The sequence below is a fragment of the Conger conger genome, chromosome 1 (assembly GCF_963514075.1).
Source record: "Conger conger chromosome 1, fConCon1.1, whole genome shotgun sequence".
Classification (NCBI taxonomy): domain Eukaryota; kingdom Metazoa; phylum Chordata; class Actinopteri; order Anguilliformes; family Congridae; genus Conger; species Conger conger.
In genome coordinates, this window is record NC_083760.1 from 18,199,918 (window position 1) to 18,218,219 (window position 18,302).

The 18,302-nt window shown below is 45.3% G+C and overlaps 1 protein-coding gene across 4 annotated transcripts in view; it reads left to right on the plus strand.

The window, feature by feature from the left end:
* The first annotated feature begins 3,444 nt into the window (after positions 1-3,444).
* Positions 3,445-18,302, plus strand: part of cdc42bpb (CDC42 binding protein kinase beta (DMPK-like)) — a 74,576-nt gene continuing 59,718 nt past the window's right edge. For all 4 annotated transcript variants that reach the window (XM_061219112.1, XM_061219129.1, XM_061219121.1 and 1 more), the window contains exon 1: positions 3,445-4,222. In XM_061219112.1, coding sequence (XP_061075096.1) covers positions 4,048-4,222 — 175 coding nt within the window. In that variant the 5' untranslated portion in view covers positions 3,445-4,047. The remainder of the gene's footprint in view (positions 4,223-18,302) is intronic.

Genomic DNA, 18,302 nt, shown 5'->3' on the forward strand with positions numbered 1-18,302 from the left:
TGCCCTTGACTAAGCCACTGGGCTCAAGAGTGGAGTTGGTCCCCAGGCACTGCACTGTGGCTGCCCACTACTCCTAAGTATCTGGGATGGGTCAAATGCATAGGACAAATTACACCATCAGGTTCAATAAAGCACTGTATATCTCATCTTATCTTAAGCCACTGTTAAGTGTGTTGATGAGCCCCAAAGTTTGGCACCAAATCTGGACCATTCTCGTGCCAGCAGTGACCAGCTGCCCTGCTACTTGGCATATTAAGAGACCTCATTTGGCAGGGGACCTGAGTCTCATTGTTCACCAGTGACCCCATCTGGCCAGTGAAGTGCCCACAGTCTGCCTGTGTAAGCTGCACATGAAGTGTTCTCCTCCAGCTCAATGCCTGCATGAACTGCTGGACTGCAGAGTGTAAAGATGCAGCAGCTTGAAATAGCTAATCACAGCACTGCTATGTGCCCTGCTTCTACATCCCAGAACAGATGTTTAGATGGGCATCCCCCTACTCCTTTCTACAGCATATCATGCTACCTGTCATCTTCATTGGCCTGGTGAACAGGTAGAATCTTAGTAAGGCTGGTCTGGCGGTCTCCCATTTACTTCCAACTGCCCTCCTCCATTGACCAGGCAGGTCCTGGATTGACTGACGTCAGGAGCTGTTGGTTTGCAGTGCAAGAGCCTTTGCCCCAGTCAGCACGTACAGCTGATATGTCTGATGTACACCTTTGACTCTTATCAGCACTGATATTGATTATTCTCTCACTCTTTCTGTTTGTGCAGTCATTGCTTTGTTCTGATGTGCTGGCTGCGTTTGTCAGAGTTTCTCCAGTCTCCTCCTTTAACTCCTACTGATTCAAGCCATTTCCAGGCTTTTATATTCCTGCTGGGATCAAGTATCATTGCACATTGCTGCTTCTCTTTCCAAGCACCCACCGTGCTTTGATCTGTCTTACATGTAGTCTTTGAAAAGAGGGGAAGAGCCGCACTCTGCGGGTTTGATACCTGACGTGTTCTACTTTTTGTCCCTGTAACCTGAATAAAAGCCTTGACAATGACTGAGAGTGTGGAATGCAAAGTCTTGTGTCGTGTCATCAAGAAAGGCATGAAAGTGTGTTACAGGCTCCTTGGAAACACCATACACTCTGCCGCAGTTGCATCACTTTGTATCTGGGAATGCTGCGGTATTAAAAGAGTGTGAGGAAAAGGGAATTCCAGACCACAGAAGAAGACACAAACACATACAGAGAGCATTGTTCAGACACACTGACTCAGAGCATCATCCCCTGGCTTACCCTAAACCCTTGCTCACACACTGATGCACTGGGTACATGTCCAAAAATCTGTTTACTGTGCCCTTGGACTGGTCCGGAAAGATCCTGTGGCTTGCAGTACTAGCATCATATTGTGATGCATTGTACTTTTGACTAAATGTCATAAACCAATGAAATGTGTTTTATTAGTAGTGTTGCATTTTATAGTTATTTAAAAATATTTTATAATTTATTGTTCTTTTTCTCCCTAAGCAGTGAACAACACATAGACATGCTGAGCACTAATTATAAATGACATCTATAATTGTTAAGAGCCAGAAATTAATGTGATAATAACATTTTACACCTCAGATGAAAAATACTGCCTGTGTGCATGCGCATGTGTGTGTGTGTGTGTGTGTGTGTGTGTGAGAGAGAGAGAGAGACCGCATGTGATTGAAAATCTGAGATGGGGACTGAGAGTGGATTTAGGGTGGAGGTGGTGAGGGCCAAGGAATTGGTCTGGGTCGTACTAAGGTCACTCCTCCGGTGCGTCCTGCCGTCCAGCTGCACAGCCCAGGACATCCTGCTTCTCTCCCCTTGTGAGGAAGCAACTGCTCTGCCCTGTAGGAACAGAACGGTCCTGACACTGGGAAAGACAATTCTCCCAAAAACGAACAGCAGGGGCTGTGGTTGAGTATGTGGGAGGTTTTAAATTCATTATTCCTATGTCATATCAGTTTCAGCCCGCTACATGATATCAAGTAGCCAGCTGCAATACACATTCTAATGCATCAACAAACGCTTTTTCAAGCTACATGCTAACAAAAACCAGCTACTAACACAGCAGGGCTTCAGTGAGCTTGAAAATGTTCAATGTTAATTCTACTCTTAACAGTGAGTTCACATGAGTCATATGTACTCTATCAGAGTAAAGTTTACTGAGAGCAGATTTAACATTGAATGTTTTGCTGTGCTACATTCTGCTTGATGTTGGTGTGTCTATAAGGACTGAATCAAAAAATATTTGTGGATGTTTGTAAATGTTGTGCATGGATCTTATCATCAGACCTACTGCCACATGATACTCCCAAGTACCAGGATATATTTTTTTCAACAATGCACACCTAAGATAAGAATAGGAAAACAGGATACAGACTGTTTTCAGCAGGCAGGCCAGTAGATCTTCTCCTTCTCAATTCAATTATCGTTTTTCCTAGTTTGTCCTTTCTGTAGATCAGGGATCCCGAATAAAAAAATGTATTGTAGGGCTGCAGTGTCTGTGGGTTACATAGGTTTAATTTTATTTCAGCCAGTGGGTGATTTAGGCCAGAATTTGGAATCTTTGATTTTTTACAGTGAGTGTAGATACACACCACAAACCCTCAGAATTTATCCTTGACAAGTGGCAATATAACTGCAACTGTGTTTGGTGATTGAACTGCATGAACAATAGGGCAAGCAATTAATTGTAAATATCTTCCAAATAAAATTAGAGAGGATCTCATCTTTGGAATAAATAAATTGCTCATGTTTTCATGGATATTGGAAATGGTTGGTCTGACTATTTGTTAAGCAGCGGTCCAATTTAAATGGAAGCTTCTCAGCATCAATACATACTAATAAATAATACCTGGCGTGTAAAAATCACACTGTCTTTATTACAATTAGCCATATAATGTGATGGCAGCCTGTGGCCGCATCAATCACTCTCCTTTAAGACAACCACTATAGAGATAACCGCGGATCAGTAAATTAAATAATGAGGACAGTCAAGGTTGAAACTTGGGAAGCAGACTGCATCCTCTGGCTGTAAGGTGAAAGATTATCACTAGTCCCCTCCAGCTGTTCTTTCAGATAGCCGGTTCCCTTTATTTGCTCGCTTATATTTTTACAAAATATTAGCAACGTTTTGCCTTTCATCGCAAAACGTACGACAAGCAAAATACAAACGTGGCAGTTAAACTCCGAGAGAGACAAAAATTCAGGCAATACTTTTTAATAAAAATGGACGATCCAATATATTCAGATCCAGATCCTTTTATTCCCAGTAAATGTGGAATGATGCACTCATTTGCTAATGGAAGTGTATTTCAATGTGCTGGGTGTCTTTTGTAGATGAAGTCAGTGCCAGCTATCTCCCGGTGCTTGTCAATCAGTGCATGACGTCATCGTCGTTGACGGCGTTTCCGGTGTGGGCGGGGCTCCATGATCCCGGTCTGGATGCACAGTGGTGAGCAAGAGAGACAGGGCTGGTCAGGACTTCAGCCATATTCCAGAGTACTATAACTGGCCAGTGGAAGCTGGTTTAATTGGATAAACCACATACAAAACGAAACTACTATCCTTCAATTTGATTTCAAATTAAGCTACCAATATATTTGGATAGTCATGGGAACACCATAGTTAGCATTCCAAACTACAACGAATGGACGACGCATGAGGCTGAGCCTTGATCGACGGAAAAACAGCCTGAGACAACCCATTTTTTAAAGTGGAAAGTAGAGATTTGTTTAGGATTAGAGCAAATGGGACCAGCTGGATCTCGAATCTGAGGGAAAGTAACATGGTGGCTACGGGAACAACCAAAATAACGCACCAGGACCGAAAAATAGTATTTTAACAAAATGTCGGGTTTATAGCTGTTAGTTCAAGGAGTCTGGGAGTTGAGTTCTCCACCTCGGCCAGATAAATCCTCTGTTTTTTGTTTGCGCGAGGAGGGGGAGGCAGGGTCACCCGTCGGCTCGAGAGGAATTTTTGGGGTGCTCGTTCTGGGGGAGGGAGTGGTAACTTGGATAGAAGAAAATGTCAGCGAAGGTGAGACTGAAGAAGTTGGAGCAGTTGCTCCTGGATGGCCACCAGAAGAATGAAAGTTCACTGAGCATCGAAACGCTTCTGGATATTTTAATATGTTTATACAACGAATGCAGCAACTCGCCTCTAAGAAGGGAGAAAAACGTGTCAGAATTTCTGGAATGGGGTAAGTATTTCCCAGGCCGTAGCAATTCATCTCTTCGACCTGCTAGCTAAGCTAGTTAGCTGGATTGCTAGCTACATAGTTTCTAACGCCCATCGACATCATTAAACCGTTTCAAGCTGGCTATCTGTAGCAAGCTGGGCGCTTTTATTCGCCCATTCTCATCGATTCGGCTCTAATGTTGCGAGCTTGCCAACCAAACACCATAATATAACGTTAGATGCTGTCATAGTAATACAAATAGCGAGGAAAGGGCTAGCTATTGCTGTCTAGGATAACGACAGCTTAAGTGTGAGAATTCCCAACGGAAGGCATGGATAGGATTAGAATAACTAATACAGATTGCCGCTGTATTTATAATATCTATTCATTTTACACCAACAATTAAAAGTGCTAACGTTAAGTTAATATTTAGGAGTTTATTGGCGTCACCATGTATTAGTAACGTTAGTTATCCTTTTGTTTTTGGGTGTCAGCTTGGATTGCCACATTCTGACCTGTCTACACAGTCTGCCCACCTGCGTGGACCTTAAAGATACATTCTGAACCATGTCTTACATATTCTGTGAAATATTCCGAGAAATATGTGGCACACCCTATCCTATTTTTCACGGGGTGCTCTGCCTGTTCGTTGTTACCGCAATAAACTGGTAGTGCATACTGTTCAAAGCGTTGTGAAACATGGGGTTCAGGTTACAGGCCGTCTTCACTTCTGGCGATTATGTTGGCCATACCAATTGCTCATATCCCCCATTCAACAATGAGATGGTTTGAGGCAGGTAGGCGAAGAGTAGCTAAGAAAAAATAGCTTAGAGGCAGTGGCCTGAGATTCTTCAGGTTTAAATTTTCTGGGTCAGAAGAAGATGGATGAAAGCAATGGCAGGTTGTTACAGCTAGTGTAGCCTTTCAGCCTTAGGAACTTGAGGGGATCTTTGCTGAAACCCCCTTTCACTTTTCAAGTATTTTATTAAAAATAATTCTCCAATATTGGCTTTATGGCTTAGCACTTTGTCTCCATAGAACAGTTTTATAGAACACAAGTATGATGTTGCCCCGAACATGTGTTGGTCCCTCCTTTCATCCAGTGCCACCTTCCTCCCAGGCCTGATGGGGTGTCTGGCCGTGTCTGAGCCGGCCCCCGGAACCCAGTTACACATTAACCAGAGGACTTGCTTCCGGGAGTGTTTAACTGACGTCAATAACGAGATTACAACCTGGGTATTTAACTATTCAATCGCATCTGCTCCTTGCAGTGTGTGTCCTCCCAGGACCTGTCCGTTCTCGTGCGGCTGGGCACTGCTCTAAGTGGAGCTGTCTACAGGATTACCTAAACTCTGTGTGGAGAAAATGTCATTATAAAAACATTAATGCATCTGCTTCAATGCAACAGTTTAAAGGGCCATGCTCCTCCTTGCGTTTCTCCAAGCTGGATGGTGGGAGATACCTGTTTTGAGGAGACTGACGCAGTGCACATAGCATTATTAGTTGAACATTATTTTATCTAATTGCTTTGCTTTATTTCTCTAAACTTAGCCTAGGTATGTAGGTTCACGGGCAGTTTGGACTCTGCTGGGTGCATGTGAGCAGGACGGGCTGGTGTGCTTCTCAGAGGCTGCTTCTAGACTGACTCCTCCTAGCGTCTCTCTAGCTGAAGGCCACAGTAGAAGTCAAACCATGCACTGATGTAATCTCTTTAATGTCCCTGCTGAAGATGAAAGTGGCCGCAGTGAAGTAGAGCGTATGAAAAGTTTGGGAAGATTAGACTGTGTTGGGTCACTCCTCTCATTCAGCTAGAAATGGATCTTGGATTTGCTCAAGATTGTCACTCGATTAAGAGCTGTGGAATATCAATGACCATTTACCCCTATTCAATCTACAGTAGAAGACTTAACAGAGAAACCTTCATTGTACGATATGTAGGCTACCGGAGCACGTGGCTAGAGGAAGTGTGTTCAAGACTCATTGACTGCCTCTCATGCTCAGATTCTAACACATGCTGTAGGATCAGAATCATGCACCCTGCAGTTTCCCATCCTATTTATGTTTAGTCTGTGATGCAAGCGTTATTCCCAATCAGTCATAATTCAGTCCCAGTGACGGGCTATCCAAAGTCAGGCAGAGCTGCATATAATGTCAATGCTGTAACCAGAGCTTTGACCTTGGCGTTCTGAATTCAGGTCTTGAGTATTGGAGAGCTATACTTGCAGTGGCTGATCTGTACCATTTTCCGGTGGTGGTGAATACGAGTCCGTCATGCAATTTGAAGACTGTACCATTGTTGAGTACAGTATAGCCTATGCAGGGCATGCCAGATGGAGTGATGTCATGAAAGCATTTTACCGCCAGTGATGTCATCAAAACTTCTTCCTGTCCATTTCAGCCTGCCTTCAATTGGCAAATGAGGTGGTGCGATTTGTGGTGAATGGTCTTTTAGCCTAATGATCAAACCAGCCATTTCACATATTGAGCAGAAACCCATTGCAATGAGAATGATTTGTGATCTATAAACAAATATAAACTACATTTGATGTGTATGTATTAAAATATTATTTCATAACCAATCTTCAGGTACTCCGGAAGACCTCCAAATCCATTCTGCTAACTAATTAGCGAGACATACACTTCACTAATGCATTAAAATGTTAGACCGTAATTAATCTTATCAGACCAGTCACTGCCTTGTAGACTTTAGTCAATAGGCCTGCTACTTTTGTGAAGTGGGCAGTACTGATCTTTACATAATACACTTTGAAAAGTATGCAAATATACATGTGATTGCAACAAAAGAGCATGTGATCTAAAATGAAACCTTTTTTGTGGTTGGAACATTTAACACCCAACCTATTTTTCTTTTACCCCTTTATAAAATGCTCCTATATTATGTCTGCTAAATTACTATATGACTTGTAATATTTTAAATATTACCCTTTTAACAACGTTATACAATGTATGGTGTATGTGTTGAATTTGTTGTTTAATGCTGTTACAACCCAAGTTTCTATTTTGTGTTTCACTCAAACAAGCCAAAGCAGCAAGCTTTTGTTGTCCCATAAATTTGTCTTTAGGCTAATTAGCAAAATGTTGCAGCCAGCATTTCTGGTTTTGTAGTACTCAGCTGGTTGAATCCCTCCTGCCCTGGAAGTTTCCTGGTCTGCTCTATAAACTCTGTTTTTCTTCATTGTGGATGTGACCTCATCAAATGCCACAGTTTCATGTTAGAAGGACATTGAGCTCAAACGGATCCCTGTCCATATAGGGACTGCTCATTCCCTGGTAGTGTTATATGGACTCTCCAGTCAACAGTAGTGCTGTGGATGGAAAAAAAAAAAAACTAAAAAACAAGCAGAAATGTGTCCATGTTTATGGGAGAAAGTATTGCTGTACATGTACAGAATAGTATTGTAGCAATGGCTATTGTCAGCTAATGCAAACTGGACTGTAGTTATTTCACAATTGAAGAATTGAACAAGGAGATGAATCCAGACTGATCCCAGCAGAACATAAAATATCCAGTACATTTGCGCCTAGGAATGGTCTTTGTTATCTTTGCAAGTTCAACGCTGCCAAGAACAGGGTTCATATACCAGCATGGTTGATGTGGAAATTCTAGTACAGGGAAGACCCCCTCTGCTCGATTTGCCTGAAGAATTAAGATCAGGTTTCAAATGGAAAAAGAGTTAATATTACATGTCAGCTTGGTATTTATTCCTGCTTTAATATATGCAGTTGTAGGACACATTAACGGAGCCTTCAGCAAATGATTTTTAAAAGAATTCCACACAAGGCAATAAATTTATGAGCTATGTCACATAGCGTTAGGGTTTGTGTCTTCGTCCGCAGTTCCTCTGTCTGTCGGGCAGATGTTTTTTACTTCCCGTTCTGTGAGGCGGGAGAGCCAGGGGAGTCCTCTTCTCTTCCCTCCGTGCCTCTGAGCAATGTGCTAAATATATATTTTTAATATTCATATGTGTATCTGTCTGTTTCAAGTTCTTTGCAAAGCTTAAAGTATTGGTCCTGTGTTATTACATCATTAGAGCATTTGTGATTCCAGATGTCGTTACCCGCATTGGTAATATTATTGCCTTTATAACGACAGTAAACTCTTGAAATAGTTTTCAGGGTCTGATTATGATGGACCTTTATAGTGAGATCAACATTTATTATTATTATTTTTAATTTTTATACACAGATTATTTTGGTAATACTTTGTATGGGTGTTTGAACTGACCTTGTTTACCACTGTGAATAACTGCTGGTGTGGAGTAGACTATGTAATTCCTTTTACTGCTTACCGTTCCGAATGCTACACTGTTTAATCTTAAATACTGAGCTTAATGTGGCAGGCGGCACAGCAAGAATCCATCATGGTCCCTGCAACAAAAATGCAGTTTGGCTTCAGACAAACTCCACTCTGCGGAGGGGAGTAGAGGGTTCAGTTCAATTTAACTGTCATGCATCAAAGAAGCCCTCCTTGATATCTCAGCAAAATTCCTCCGCACGAAAAAAAGAGAAGCCGGCTAGGAAATGCAAAGTTATGAAGTTGGAATGCCGATGGGGAAAATATATGCCGCTGCAGAGATTACGTTTCTTGGCGCCCTGTTGACATTCGGCAGAAAGACTGAATGGATTTGGCTGCCCCCTCGCTGCCTGTTCCTCAGATTTCACAACAGTCAAGCTGACGGCCACTCCCCTCTCGGTGTTCCTGCCTCGCAGAAAGGAAGCGTACCAATCAAAATGGAGCTCGCAGGCTCCCATCTCCTCAAGTGTATCGTGTGTCCGTGGCCGTTTGCTCTGCATGCACCGAGGAAAGCTTCGAATTACAAAAATATTGTGTTTTCCTCGCACTTTGGGTCCCTCGCACAGCCTGAGTTGTTGTAGCTGAAGGCGCGGCTGGCGGCTCTCTGAATCATTTCCACAATATGGCAGTGCATCACAGGCAAGGAAGGATGAAGAGCAGGATGGAGCTTGTCAGGAATGCCCATTAAGTGGTGGGGAGAAAAAAAGCCATACATAAAAAGAGGGGTGTAAAAGGCAGAGTAGTCTTTGCCCTGATGTTTTATTATTTTTTTATTTTTTTTTATTTTTCCTCCCTGTTCTTCTTTTCCCTTTTGGGAGGCTGTTGCTAAGTTTGAAATGGATAGGTCTGTGATTCAGGGCTGGTTCCTGTGTTCCTTCGGGAAGGGGAGTCACCTGACCACGCTGCGATGGCATGACCAAAGAGAATTCCATTCATTCCGGCTAATTTCCTCCCTCAACACCAGCCACCTTCCCCCCACCAGCCACCAGCCACCAGCCACCCGCCACCCGCCACCCCCTTTCCTTGTTGCCTGAGTGTTGGGCCACAGGCATGACACAGATTAGCAGCACAATGCGCTGGCCCCGATCGCAAAGCGCTCCACGTAAATCTCCCGTCGCATGGCGGCTCTGCTCTGTGGAAAACGGCTTGCGCCCGCTTGCCGTTTCTGCATAGTGTGTGCGTGTATTATTAGGTCCACATGCCTGCCTGAGCCGGACTGTTTTTTTTGTGCTTGTGTCCTGGTTGCCAGGCACCGGGAGAGGCCTTGTCTCTCTTTCAAGGTCATTGCCACCCAGCCACGTGGTGTCGGGACCGCCCGCTCTCCGCTCTCCGGCTAACCTTTGCCCAGCTGTCCGTCGGGCTCGTCGAGCGTTGCGGCGGCCCCGTGCAGCGATCTCTTGCCGGAGCGGGGCCCGATGTGGTGGCAGTCTGGTTTTGGCACGCCCTGCTGAAATTTCGCGGCAGCCCTTCCCCTGACGCACACGCGCTCTCAGGAAGCAGCTGGTGCTGAATGTCCGTGGAATCGCTGGCAGCGACGGCGTCTGGTCTCGCGCAGATATCCCCGGCGCTCCAGTGGAAATTCTTTGTTCCTTTATCATTTGCGTCTGCTTCCTTTAATCATTCGAGTGTCTCTCTCAGTGGCGCACTCCTCACAAGTGAAAATGAAGGGAACTGCAGTCGATCATCGTTAACCTCTGGGGGACAAGGACAGGATGAAAGTAGAAGATCCTGTGAAACACAACAGACCTCCTAACATCCTTAAAGAAGCCTTAAAATACAGGGAAAATACAAAATGGCCCCTCTCAGATTTCCATCCCAACCCAGCTCCTCTCAGGCTGTGCATAGTGTGCTTTATGATTTCTCATCCCTGATGAGCAACTCCTGCAAAGACAAGTGTCACTTTATTAGCACAAAGCCAAGCCCTGCAGTTTCTGTTGAAACATTCCATGCACACCTTGTGCCTGCCTGATTTGAGTCATTTTGGACCTCCCCTCCTGTCTGCAGCTCCTTGCTTGGTCACCGGTGTTCTTCCTGTGTTCCAGTGAGAGCAGGAAGTGGCAGCTGCACTTTAGCCACGCTCATAGGAAGTGGCCAATCGCCACAGAGCTGCCCAGGCTAAAGCCATGGCTGACAGACACAGACAGGCGTATAATGAATCCCAGATAATCTGGCGGACTAAATGCGCCACCTGAAGAGACCGTCGTGAACTCTGATCTCCTATTCTTGTGGTCCGGAGTAGGGGGGGGGGGGGTGGGGGAGAACCCATGACTATTCAGTGTTTGTTTCAGATTAAGTGTATCCAGAACGAGATGAATGTCTGCCTTGTCGTGGCGCACATCTTAATTTTGCGGTTCTCCCATGCCCCGCTCTTAAATTGCTGACTTGGCGTGATGTAAACAGCACTTGATGTAATTGGCGCTTATTGCAGTCGCTTGGCTGATGACATACGCAATTTAGGTGTACCCCTCTGCGCCGGCCCAGCTCCCAGCCTCTGGATCGAGATGAAGGGGGAGATAGCGCTCCCGTTACAGCACTGCTCGTCACGCCCTGAGAAAAACGCTCTTCTGGAATGGCTTGTTTACAGGACCGTAGTGTATATTTACAGAGCGCTTTCCTCTAGATTATTGCACTTGTCGTGGTGGATTTCCAGAGCTAATGCTGAAAGGAAGCATCAAAGGATTCCGTCTCTAAATGCTTTAACTAGATTTATTGGCTATATTAATCACCGTTGTCAACACTGATTTGCTCTATGGAATATTTCAATTCTGTGGCCCTCCCTCAGCCCGTTGCAGAAAGTGGTCTGCTGCTTACTTGTACCGCTAAAGCAAGTGAGTCACCCTCCAATATGGCCGCTTCAAGTGAGGAGACCCTGTGTCTCAGCGACAGTGCCCCCCAGCCAACCCCCACCCCTACTGTGACTGGGGTTTGGAGGTTCTGCGGTCGCCACAGATTTTCTCTGTGCTTTGATTATGAACTCTCGCTTCTGGCTTTGTGCAGCAGGCAGACCACAGAACGGGAAGTGGTGATGTGGAGGGTGGCTCTGTGGAACCTGTAGCGCTCACAAAGGAGAGACAAAGACGGCACGGCGTCGACGCAGTTTCAGAGACATTTGGGCCCAGCCGATGGGGTATTTCTGTCAATGCTAACGTCGTAGCGCTGTTGCCATGGCGCGGCCATTGTAAAATGCCGGGAAGTGAAACCGTGGTGACCTTTTTGAATGCCGCTGGCTTTGACTCTCGGTGCGCTGATGTTTCCTCTAACCTGCAGTTGGGTTTCTATGTCTGGGCCCCCGTCCACTTGGCTGTCTGTGTCCTGCGGCTTGGGAGAGGAGGAGGGGGAAGTGGCTGACTGTTGAAGGTTTAAAGGCATTAATGTGGGGTGAACGCCCACAGTACCCACGCCTTTTATCAGTCTGGCACAAAGGAGATTACCGTCTGAGGTGGCTGTACCTGCAGGAGCCGTGCTCGGTTTACAGCGTCTGCATTAACACGCCTTCCAGAACCTCCTTCTCAGGAAGGGATTACCTGCGGCTTCATCTTAATCGACAAGGTCCAGTAGTTCTGATACTCTCAGTTGGTACTGGGGAAAAAACGAAACATTCTGCTTAAAATTTGGTTCTTACTGGAAAAAAAAAAGTTATTTAAACATTCTTATCATGAAATTGCCAGTCTGAGACGGCGCCTCCTGAGAATTGCGCGGAATTACCCTCGTTTTGATGCCAGTTTCCTGAAATTCTGATCCCCTTTGGCACTCGGGAGCCTGGCCGTTTCGTCAGACGGCCGAAATTCGAACGCCCTCATCCTCTCGCAGGGAGCCTGCGGCCAGCCGCTTCTGTGGAGCCGAATGCCTGTCCAATCAGGGCCCGGCTTTACCCCCATGTGACGCCCTGCGCGCGTCCTGACTGGCCGGCCGAGGAGAGGAGTGGCGCTCCGGGAAGGCACCCGTGGAGCTGGGTGCAGGGGGGCTGGGGTACCGGTGTGCAGCCGGCCCAGCAGGAAGCTGCTAAATGGCTGGCCCGGTGGGGGCTGGGGCTGCGTATGGCAGCTGGTGGATAATAGATTAACCCCGGGCGGGAGGATTGGGCCCGGCCGCTTTTAACTCCAGCCCGCGGCCCTCCCTTCTGCTCAGGCGTGCGCTGAGCCCCGTTCCCCCCCCCGCGCACCCTCCACACAAATTGACATCTCCATCAATGTTTAATAACCCATTTGTGTCATCCAGTCGCCATTGACTGGGAAAGGAGCTGGTTAATTGCGATTGCGCGTCGTTTACAGTGCAGACACGGACCCCGGGCGTCTCGCCAGTGGGCGCTGACGGCCACCGCTGACTCGGGGAGGTCAGGGGTCACATATCGATGAGTTCAGAGTGCTCTGAAAAGGGGGCGGTCGGTTGTGACGGGCAAAAACAGAGTCTCCTTTCGGCTCTTTGTATTTTTATCCCCCCCCCCCCTTCTCTTGGATATAAAGGTCAAACATCGGAACTGTAGTTTACCCATCGGTCTAATAACTCCCAGCTTACATTAGCACCTCAACTGTAATGAACACCACTTGGGATTTAGAGGGGCCCATGTCAATCGCTGGGGGCATCCCTGGAAGATCAACGCTGCTCATCTTGGCTTATGTCATACCCTGTCCTTTTTACTGGGCGGTGCAGTTGGTGTGCATCTGCTGCGTTTTTGTTTTTGAAAGCGACCGTGGTGGCCCCTGCAGGCGCGCGTCGTCCCCCCCTCCCCCCGCAGCCCTGTCCCAGTCCCAGGGTGTGGTCGCTATGAGGTGCAGTTGTTCTCGGTCACCGCAAGGCTATTTCTCTCTGGTGGGAACAGGCATGCAGCGAGGCTGTGGTCAGATGGAGGCTCTGCTGTAACTTAAGCTGGGCTAAAATCAAAGGCATTTACAGCGGCATTTACCAGCAATGCCTTGCATGTAGGGAGGCGGAGTGTCCTTTCTCTTGTGGGATAGAACTGCGTTTGTCTGGCCTGTGCATCTATAAAAGTTGATTATGTGCATCACAATTATGACTGCAGACCTAATGTATTTATTAAAATCTGTCCAAAATTGTGGACATAATGAGGCAAAAAATGTGGTTCTGCATAATAGAAGTACATCTACATGTACATATATTGCAGGCAGTTCATGTTGAGGTGATGTGATTGTTTTGTGATGAATGTTGCACTCAGCAGAAACCGTAGGATGGTAATGTAGCTATAGTCCCTTCAGCCGTTCCTTAGACATCGCCCTGCCTGTTCAATAACTGAAAACAGCCTGCACCGCTGAAAGACACTGAGGAGGTTATACTGGCTGTGAATGTTCGGGCATAATTCGTACTTAAAGTTAACAAAAACAAACGAAAGAAAGACTTTGATGCATCAAATATTCTGGGCGCGGTGTGCCGAGTACTTTACCCTTCACTCAAAATGACGTCCTTAACCACACGTTTATGACTCTTTCCTTTCAGTATTGATGGATAACACCCCTCCCCCCACCTTAGTGCCCCCATTAATCATCACCCATTAAAGGGGTCAACTATCACGACTGTTCTGAAGGTCAAGTTTTCCTCCTGAGAAAACCGGCTAATGCTGACCCGAGCAGAGGTTTCAGAAGAGTGTCCGAATTAAAAAAAACCCTCAAAGTTCCCACCTGCGCTGGAGAAAGTCATGCGTTTTAGGTGTGGAACACAAAAAACAACTAAAGAGAACCGGTGTAGTGTTCAACCCTGGTTCAGAAGATAATATTGCTGTATCGGTGGGGTTTGTCTCAACCACAGCCAAGACACACAGGGCAGGGGGATGTTTTGAAGCTTAGCGCTGTCCTTGATAAACTAGACTTACGATGAGAAATGGACATCGTAGTTAATATTTCTTAGGGACTCTCGGTGGATTAAGACTTGAGTCACAGCGCAGGTGTTGTTTCAAAGTACTCCGGACTCCAGTGGCCTCTGTAAATACGGTCACTGCCAACGCTACATATTTAACCCCCCTAAGCAATGGCTCTAAGATTCCTCAGTTCTGCATCACCTCCTCTGCATTTTGTGCTCAGGCCCTGGAAGAATTTCCCCTCCTGTTCTCCAGACCTGGGTGGGGCAATGTAACTTTCAGTTAACCCCCCCTTTCCACACAAAACTATTTGTCAACAAACCTGTCAGACTCTAGGACCATGCCAAGCCTCCACCAAGGGAAGCCTAGAGCCAGCAGCAGCTGCTGCCGCCTCCATCTGCTCTGCTTACTGAGTATTTTAATTCAGCCTCGTGGCCACACACATTCAAAATACAACAACTACAATTCTTTAAGTAGCTGTTGGAGATTTGAAGATGTTGCCTTTATGCAAGTGGAAATTTGCATAACTAAGATGGTTTCTGTGCTTTAGGCTATTTTATTGTACCAAGCCTGAAGTCTCACTGTAGTTTACTGATATGTCGTCCTTAAACTATCATTTACTCAACTGGCTTTGCTCTGACTCTTACCAACATGAGGTATCCAAACATAAATTTAGTTTGCCTGACTGTTACATTCAGTCATTATAACGTAGTCTAGATAGTTTTACAGTCAGTTTTTATCTCTAATTGAATGGCTTATTCATCATTGGTGTTGACAAGGTGGGTGGTCAATAGATAGTGGTTTACATTCTATTGAAGCTGGGTGATCTAGTTGCTGAAGGTATTGCAGGTTATGCACCTTGGTCAAGGGTACCATTGGAGTGCCCATCCCACTTAGTAATCAACACTGGTTACAAACACAGTTCTATTACCCCTAATCTCACACAGATAATATTGGCTACATGCTTATTGACATCAATTCCTCTGATCAGTGGATTGAAAGCATTGTATTATATTTATGGCCGGGTTCATTAGGTTACATACCTTCCTGTAAGAATTTCAGCAATCAAGCATGAACAAAAACTCACTGTAAACTGTAACCATTTCCATCATGTTTACTCATAGCCGATGGGTGTTTATCAGCTTGTGTGGGGATTAGGGCTAATCACTCAGGAAAATGGGCTGCTATGGATTCCGTTTCACCATACAGGATCCGGATGTGTGGGAATTTTTTGAGAAAGCAAATATGACTTCTCTCTGATATGAAAATTCAGGAAAATAAAATTTAAGATGGTTTTGTTTTCAGGTGTCTTATAATGATGATGTTGTTCACTGCCCACAATAGCTTGCCAGTCTGTGCATCATTCTCTGTTAGCTTAATCTACTTAAGTAGACTGTTCATTCTCAAAATATTTTGTTTATATGTTAGCTAAAGGGGATCTTCAGTTTCAACTAAGTAAGGAATCTATAACAAAGTGCAGAATTGTCGCTAATGAATTGGCTAATGATATTCATTACATAGCTTGTTGGTGCTGTAGTGCAGTCCAGCATAGTGTCCTCTATTATAGGTCCACTTTCTGCTGGAAAGGAAGAAATGAAAATAACGTTTTCATCTATTGTCATTTGTGAACTGAGAAGTCGGGAGTCCCTCATTTTGAAAGCACGCTTGGTATTTGTCAGAACGTTCTCTGCCTGTATCATGCGAGATGTCAGTAGTGCTTTTCCATGCAGAAGTCTGTACACCTGAAGCTCCAGCCACATTTCAGCACTGAAATCAGCAGTGTTCTCTGTTTCGCTGTGTTCTCCCCCTCCCCCTCTCGCGCCCCCTCCCCCAATTCTTCTAAATAGCCAGTCATTCCTTCAGCATTCCTCTGCACGCTCAGCAGGAATTCCCATTGCCAGCCAATCAGCTGGATATTCAGGGAATTCTGATGGTGCCTCTGTTTCTGTAACCTCCAGGTACCTGTTTTGGAATTCCTTAAATTCGTTTTCTTAAATATTTTATATATATATATATATATATATATATATATATATATAAAAATTAAGCAATTTGTTGTATTATTAATGCTCGCCTCTGTATGCTGCTCTGAAATACACAGCAGGTAATGGCATGAACATGACATTTAGCATTTTTTTGTGCGACAAGCTTATACTTGTGTAACGCATACTAAAGGGGGAAAAACCTGCAGGAACACCTACCCTGTAACTAAGCAAGCAGTTGCCTTGCTAAACAGAGGTGTGTTTTCAAGCCTACCAGAATGCCTGAAGCACCTCTTCTATGAGACACTAAGGAAGAGCCAGTCCAAGAGATTTACAATATGGGGCATAAATGAAAGCATATTGCTCTACAATATAGGGCCTTTAGTAATGCAATTTAGGAATGTAGATAGATGGTAATGTCATATTAGAAGACAAGTAGGAAGACTGCTACATATTGATAAGTGGTAATTTTTAAGCCGAACTTTGTCATTTTATTCTGAACTCTTAATGGAATTGTGAAGCTCGCAAAAAGCATAGAGAGACAAAAACATGCAAGAACACTTGGCAAAACAAAAATAAAGTCACACACCCTCATTTTTACCTTTGGTAATGCATAGAAGCCCCTGAGAGTAACAGGAATTTGAAGTGATTCTGGTGAATTCCTGCTCTAGCTTCAAACATGTCATTCATCATTCCTGGCCTTCATTGGTAATAAAGCTCTTGAAATTCCCTTCTGATGATTGGCAGTGGTTCGGAAAAGCTGTGCCGTAGTCAACTTCTCTCGTGCCTTAATGAATCGTCTCTGACTCTATGGCTGGTGAATTGCTTTGTAATGAAAGTGTGATCCCGCAGTAGAAAGCAGTCGCAGCAGCAGCAGTAAAGCAGCAGGGTTTAACTGTGGGCACAGCTCGCCCAGCTGTGGCCTGTAGCTGGCAGGACCCATTACAGATGGTTGGGGGGAGAGGGGAGAGGGGAGAGGGGGGAGGGTGCTTCATAGGGCCTTTTCTCCTTCCCTTCCTTTGAACTGATCGTCAGGGCTGGCCCGAGGAGGGCTTGAATCTTTGACTGAAAAATATTGTTCCGATTCAGCGCAGCTCAAGATCCTCTCTTCCCCTGCAGAAATCTGAACCATTGACCCAATGAAATGGAGGAACAGTAGCTGCAGTGTTGTTGTAGTATAACTGAGAGCGCTGGCCTTAACCCCTGCGAACACAAGACAACAAGGGGCCCCTCTCATGGCTACAGTAGTAGTTATGATTCATCCGCTCGCAGTTATGAATGGGGTTTGGTTTGAACCGATTGTTTTTTGACAGGAAGCGTCATATTTATGGTCGTTGCCGGGAAACAATGAGCCCTATTCTCCGGCGGTCACCTCGGGCGCCGCCGCTGTCTGTCACGGGGTCCGATTCGGGGGAGCGGAGACATGGCCGCCCTGTGGGCCGTATGCGCTCATCTGCTGAACCAGGGGGTATTACTGTGGTTTAATTTAAATTTAATATTGGATGGGTTCAGTGTCAGCTTCAGTTTGCCCTTCAGTGTGTGGGAACGGCTGAGGTTAGGCTGTGCAGTTAACCACAGAGTAACAAAAGGCACCTTCATTAATGCTGGGGGAAAAAAAAGCAGTGGAGAAAACTTGTGAGGGTTCCATGCTGATGACTGCTTATTAAAATATTGTTTTGCAAAACGGTAGTAAACTGTTGGTTCAGCACTCTCACCGTCTGGGTGAAAGAAATAAAGAGAATAAAGTAAGAACGATAAAATCTGGAGAAAACACGCAGGAGGTAATATGCCAGTTTGAATTCATTTTGGGAAGCAAAGTTTCTGTGTGGGTATAGGATTCCTTTGACTAAAGGTGGTGGTTCAGAGTGCACAACATTACAGTACATTCATTTAATAGACAATCTTAGATCAGCTTACAGTGCAGTTATGTGCAAATTGAGTTTGAGAGTAAAGCTCTTGTGCTATTGTGTGCACAGCCGTGCACTGCGATATGAA